At 38.1% G+C, this 5,767-nt stretch overlaps 1 protein-coding gene across 1 annotated transcript; it reads left to right on the forward strand.

Moving 5' to 3' along the window:
• Positions 1-1,794: 1,794 nt before the first annotated feature.
• LOC104981044 (endogenous retrovirus group K member 9 Pol protein-like) lies at positions 1,795-3,243 on the forward strand. The gene is given in 4 exon segments (XM_010829926.1): positions 1,795-2,182; positions 2,431-2,493; positions 2,496-2,957; positions 2,960-3,243. Coding segments are annotated over 4 exon segments (1,197 nt in total).
• Positions 3,244-5,767: the final 2,524 nt, after the last annotated feature.

The following is a 5,767-nucleotide window of genomic DNA, read 5'->3' on the forward strand; positions in this document are numbered from 1 at the left end:
TATAAATTTTTAAATTATTTGTTGGTAGCTGCAAAGCAGCTTGCTTGGATTTTCAATGAAATGGCCTTAGATTTATAAATAAAGTTATTAATAATTGTCATCTTTAATATATTGTCTATTTATGGACACAAAATTACTCTCCACTTACTTAGATGATCTTTCATTTCTTTCATCAGAGCTCTTTCTTTTAAATCTTCCCCATACAAATCTTGGAAATATTTTGTGGACATGTATCTGCATGGTTTTTGTTTGTTTGTTTGTTTGTTTGTTTTTTTGCAATTATTGTAATACATGTACCATGGTAATGCTAACCAAAAGATGCTGGAGTAGCTGCATTAATTTCAGACATAGAGGACTTCAGAATAAAGCAAAAAATTTTTAAAAATTATGAAAAAATTATTACAAATAACACAGGGATTAATATTACATGAAGACTTTTTTTTGCCCTTTATTTGTTATGGGAGGTTGGGGTTGTTGGGAGGCACAGTGCAAAATAGCCTTGAAGGAGAAGGTCCTTGGGAAAATGGCAAAGGGCCTGAAGTACCCAGGCATTGTTTACTGATAGCTGAAAACCATTTCCTGCCTTTGGCTATGCTTGGTGCCAAAATTTAGTGATTAAACATTAAAGACGTTGCTTGAGAAAATGGGTCATGGATAAACACATGGGTCGTTAAGAACACGCTGGTCCTTGAAGTATCATTTACTGATTGTATCTTAGCCTTTTACATGCTCTGCTGGCCGTATGCTCTAAGCTCTTTTTTCCTTGCTCCTATAAAAAGGCTTGACTGCAGAAATAAAGTTGTCAGTCCTTGCAGAGACTGTCCGAGCATTGTTCTTTCAGGTTCTCCATTTCCAAGTCCCAGGGAAGAAAATTCCCACAGGTGGTGCCTGAACAGGGACTTGAAGGAAGACTGAACAAAGGGGCGAGCCCTGCAGAAAGAGATAAGCAGGATGGGACAACATAGCAGTAAGATTCCTTTCATTTCTATAATGCATCACTTTTTGAAACAAAATGATGTTAATGTTTCAAGAGATCAGTTGAACAAGTGCTATTGTATTTTACTGGAACATAATCCATGGTTCCCAGAGAAAGGGACACTCGATCTAGACATATGGAAAAGAAAAGGGTTAAGAATAATGTTTTGTGAGCATATTGGCAAGGAGTCCGTATTCCCCCTCAATGGTGGGTTACATGGTCACACATGTGGGCTGTCATAGAACAAATTGAAGGGCATAAGGTTGATCTGGAAGTGGAGACTGTTAAATCTTTACATGAATATGAGCTTGAGGAACAAGATACGCAAGGTGCTTTGAAATACAAGAATGTTATGCTCAATCAGACACAATCCCTGGAAAAACAGCTCGGAGACGTATATATACAGGATGTGTCGAAGCCGAAACCACTTAGAGCGGAGGTCATTTCATTTAACGGACAGCCCAAATCTGAGGTTTTCCTTTCTGCTCCGCCGGTAACAGCAGTTGCTAACTTTTCTCGTACTAACCATTTCACTCCTCCTCGGGAGATGCCTGCTTGCGCTTTCGCTTTCCCAATACAGTTTGATCAACCTGCCCAAGGCCAGAATGCTTGGGCTGGTTTAGATTTTGGTATGTTGTCTAGCTTTAATAAAGCATGCACTCTGTATGGACCTACTTCTCCTTACTGTGTAGAATTCCTCAGAGGTTGAGCTGATCATTGGATGCCATAAGATTTTTTTTCAAGTAGCAAAGATGGTTCTAAATCCTCAACAATTACTTCAGTGGCAAATGTGGGTTGGTGATGAAGCCTGACAAATGATGATTGACCAGCAATCTCGTGGTAACCCCGCCAATTTAACCTATGATATACTCACTGGAATGGAAGCCATGGCCGATATGACTGTGCAATTAGCTAATATTACCCCTCAGATATTGTATTTCGTTAAAGAAATTTCTTGCAGAGCATGGGCAAAGGTTGATAGTGTTAACTCTGATGGTTCATTTGTCAAGATTACCAAGGGACATCAGGAGGAATATGCCCAACTTATAGGAAAATTAAAGGATGCCGTCAAAAAATCTATCAAAGATGAAACCTTACAAAATATTATTTTAAAACAACTTGCCTTTGAAAATGATAATGAGGAATGTCGATCCATGCTTAGACCAATTCGAGAAACTGGTTTTCTTATGGAATATTTGAAAGCTTGTAGAGATATTGGATCTATGTCCCATAGAGCAAAATTAGCAGCACTAGAAACTTTTAATGTGCAAAAGGCTGCCAATGCTAAATGTTTTAACTGCAGGAAGGCTGGCCATATGAAAAAACAATGCCACATGCCAGTACAAACAGCTAAAAATAATACTACTTCTAATAAAAAAAGACCCCCAGGAATTTGCCCAAAATGTAAAAAGGGATTCCATTGGTTGAATGAATGTTGTTCCAAATTCAATAAGGTTGGAAATGCATTAACTACAGAGGCACAACAAAAACAACAGGGAAACTAATAAAGGGGCTATCCTCAGCCCCACTACAAAAGGAGGACCTCACATCATGACGCTACAAGCAGCTACATCTAAGAGTGCTTGCATTGATATACCTAGTCCTTATGACATGGAGTTAATAGAACTATACAGTCCTCATAAAATCCCTACTGGATATTACGGTCCGATCCCACCCGGAACAGTTGGACTAATTTTGGGACGTAGCAGCTGTACAATGAAAGTTTTAGTAGTGCTGACTGGAGTTGTGGATGAAGATTATGAAGGAGAGATACATGTCATGGTGAATGTCATAAAATTAGGAAATATATATCTACAAAAAGGGGAACGCTTTGCACAATTATTACTTTTGCCATACGTCAGACCATTGAGGGCATTTGCTAAAATTAGGCAGGGGGGTTTTGGTAGCACCAATCTTACCGCCACACTATCTACCTTATTAAAGGAACATCAAAAGCCTATGCTTACTGTAAAGATATGGGGAAAAATTTCACAGGTATCTTGGATACAGGAGCTGACATTTCCATTATTAGAATTGAAGAATGGCCCCTTGAATGGGGTAAGACTGTGGCTCCTTCCAGACTGTTAGGGATAGGTGAGGCTGATGCTACACAAACTTTCGTCAGTGCATCCTATTTACAAGCTTATGGTCCCGATCAAATTGTAGCTTACATCAAACTGTATATTACCAGTATCCTTATTAATTTGTGGGGAAGGGATTTTCTTGAACAAACAAAAGCTACAATCTCTCTAAATGAGCCTTTTTAGTGGAGGCCATTGTTAACACTGCTGCCTCTCGATTGGGAATCTGATGCCCCAGTATGGACACCTCAATGGCCCCTGACTAAAGAAAAGTTGGCAGCTCTCACACAATTAGCAAATGAACAACTACAGAAAAATCATATAGAGCTTCATTTTCCCCATGGAACTCTCCCGTTTTTGTAATAAAAAAGAAATCAGGAAAATGGCAAATGTTGATAGATTTAAGAAATGTTAATAATACTATAACTTCTATGGGGCACTTACAACCTGGATTGCCCTCCCCTTCCATGGTGCCAAAAGAATGGTCTGTAATTGTTATTTATTTACAAGACTGCTTTTTTTTACTATACCTTTGCATCCTAAAGATAGAAAACATTTTGCTTTTTCAGTTCTTTCTATAAATCACATGGCTCCTGTTAAAAGATTTCAATGGAAGGTTTTACCTCAGGGAATGATGAACTCTCCTACCATTTGCCAATATCTCATATCTGTTTTATTACAACCCAGTAGAATAAATATCCTACTGCCTTCATAATTCATTGTATGGATGATATACTCCTCTCCATGGAATCTGAACTCTGTTTACAACAATTATATGATAAAGTCACTACCACTCTTCAAAATCATGGCCTGCTTGTTGTGCCAGATAAGATTCAACTGAAAGCACCCTTTAATTACTTAGGACATGTTATGGAAGAATCTAAGATAAAACCTCAAAAAACTCAAATCTCTGTACATTCTCTATGCACATTAAATGATTTTCAAAAGTTGATAGGAGATATTAATTGGCTTTGGCCGTCTATTGGCATTCCCACCTATGCATTACAAAATTTATTTAAAATTTTAGAGAGACCTCCTGACCCTAATAGTCCTAGACAGCTAACAAAAGAAGTGGAAGAAGAATTAAAATTTGTTGAAAAATGCATTCAACAATCTTTCACAACTTAGCTGGATCATACCCAACCCGTCTGTTTATATATATATTCCCCACCAAACATTCACCTACTGCAATCATAGCTCAATACAGCCTGATAGAATGGGTATATCTACAGACTAAACAGTTAAAAAAAAATCTTATCATACATTGAGAAAATAGGGCAGCTAATTGTATCAGGAAGGAGCCGTGTACAAACCTTAACTGGATTTGATTCATATGCAATACATGTCCCCTTGACAAAAAAGGAATTACACATTGCCTTACAGTATAACACGACCATGCAAATAGAGTTAAGTGATTTTCAGAACGTTATCTCATTCCATTTGCCAAAAGGAAAATTGTGGGACTTCCTACAATTTACTAAATTTGTAGTAACTAATATCATTGCGTCCCAGCCTATTTCAAATGCACCTACCTATTTCATTGATGGCAACAAGAAAGGCATAGCTGGGATCGTCGGCCCTGATATCAAAGAGAAATTACCCACTACCTATTCTTCAGTACAAAGAGTTGAATTGTATGCTTTATATGCTCTTTTGTCTCTTCAACCATTATCTTTCAATGTATATACTGATTTCAAATACCTTGCTTCCCTTTTCCCTGATTTTGTTACCGCCGTTTTATACAACCTAGATGAAGAATTATATATTCTCTTTTCAAGGACTCAAGCCTTAATTTGATCACGTACGGAACCTTTCTTCATTACACATATACGTGCTCATTCAGGTTTACCTGGCCCCCTGGCAGCAGGAAATGATGCTGTTGATAGGTTCATAGCTCCTGTCTTACGTCTGCTATTGACGAACACGCTAATCTTCATACCAATGCTAAAAGATTGCACTCTAAATACCATATTCCCTTCACTGAAGCAAGACATATCATTAAATCCTGTGACGTCTGCGCTCCTCTGCCCTTATGTACCACAGTTTCAGGAGTTAATCCTCATGGGCAACAACCTAACTCCCTTTGGCAATCTGACTTCACTCATTGCTCCTTAGGAAAGTTCTCTTTGCTTTTTGTCTCAGTTGATACATTTTCAGGTTTTATATAGGCAGTGCCTGTCTCTTCAGAATCCAGCAAACACACCATTTCCGTGCTTTTACTCACCTTCCCTGTTATGGGGATACCTTTGGTCTTAAAAACAGATAATGGGCCTGCGTTTACCTCTCACTCGATTCGTTCATTTCCAATGCAATGGAATATAACGCACATCACGGGGATACCCTATAATCCCCAGGGTCAAGCAATTATCGAAATAGCCCATCGTACTCTTAAAACTCATTTATTAAAACAGAAAGGGGGAATATGGAAGAGAAGATACACTTCTTATCCTATGAACCCTCAATTGTTATTATCTTTAACTCTTTATTCCTTAAATTTTTTAAATGTAATAAAAGATAGTTCTGATACTCGTGCAGACAGACATTTTGCAGAGGAAAACAGTAAGAAACTGTTAGAAGTCAACACACCAATATGGTATGAACAGTTTAATCAATGGTTGCCAGGAATCTTACGACTCCTAGGCAGAGGTTACAGTCTTGTAGTTGCAGATGGAGAAGAAATCTGGGTTCCACTTCGCCATGTCTGTTACTG

Source organism: Bison bison, unplaced genomic scaffold, assembly GCF_000754665.1.
Source record: "Bison bison bison isolate TAMUID 2011002044 unplaced genomic scaffold, Bison_UMD1.0 scf7180017864515, whole genome shotgun sequence".
NCBI classification, from domain to species: Eukaryota; Metazoa; Chordata; class Mammalia; order Artiodactyla; family Bovidae; genus Bison; species Bison bison.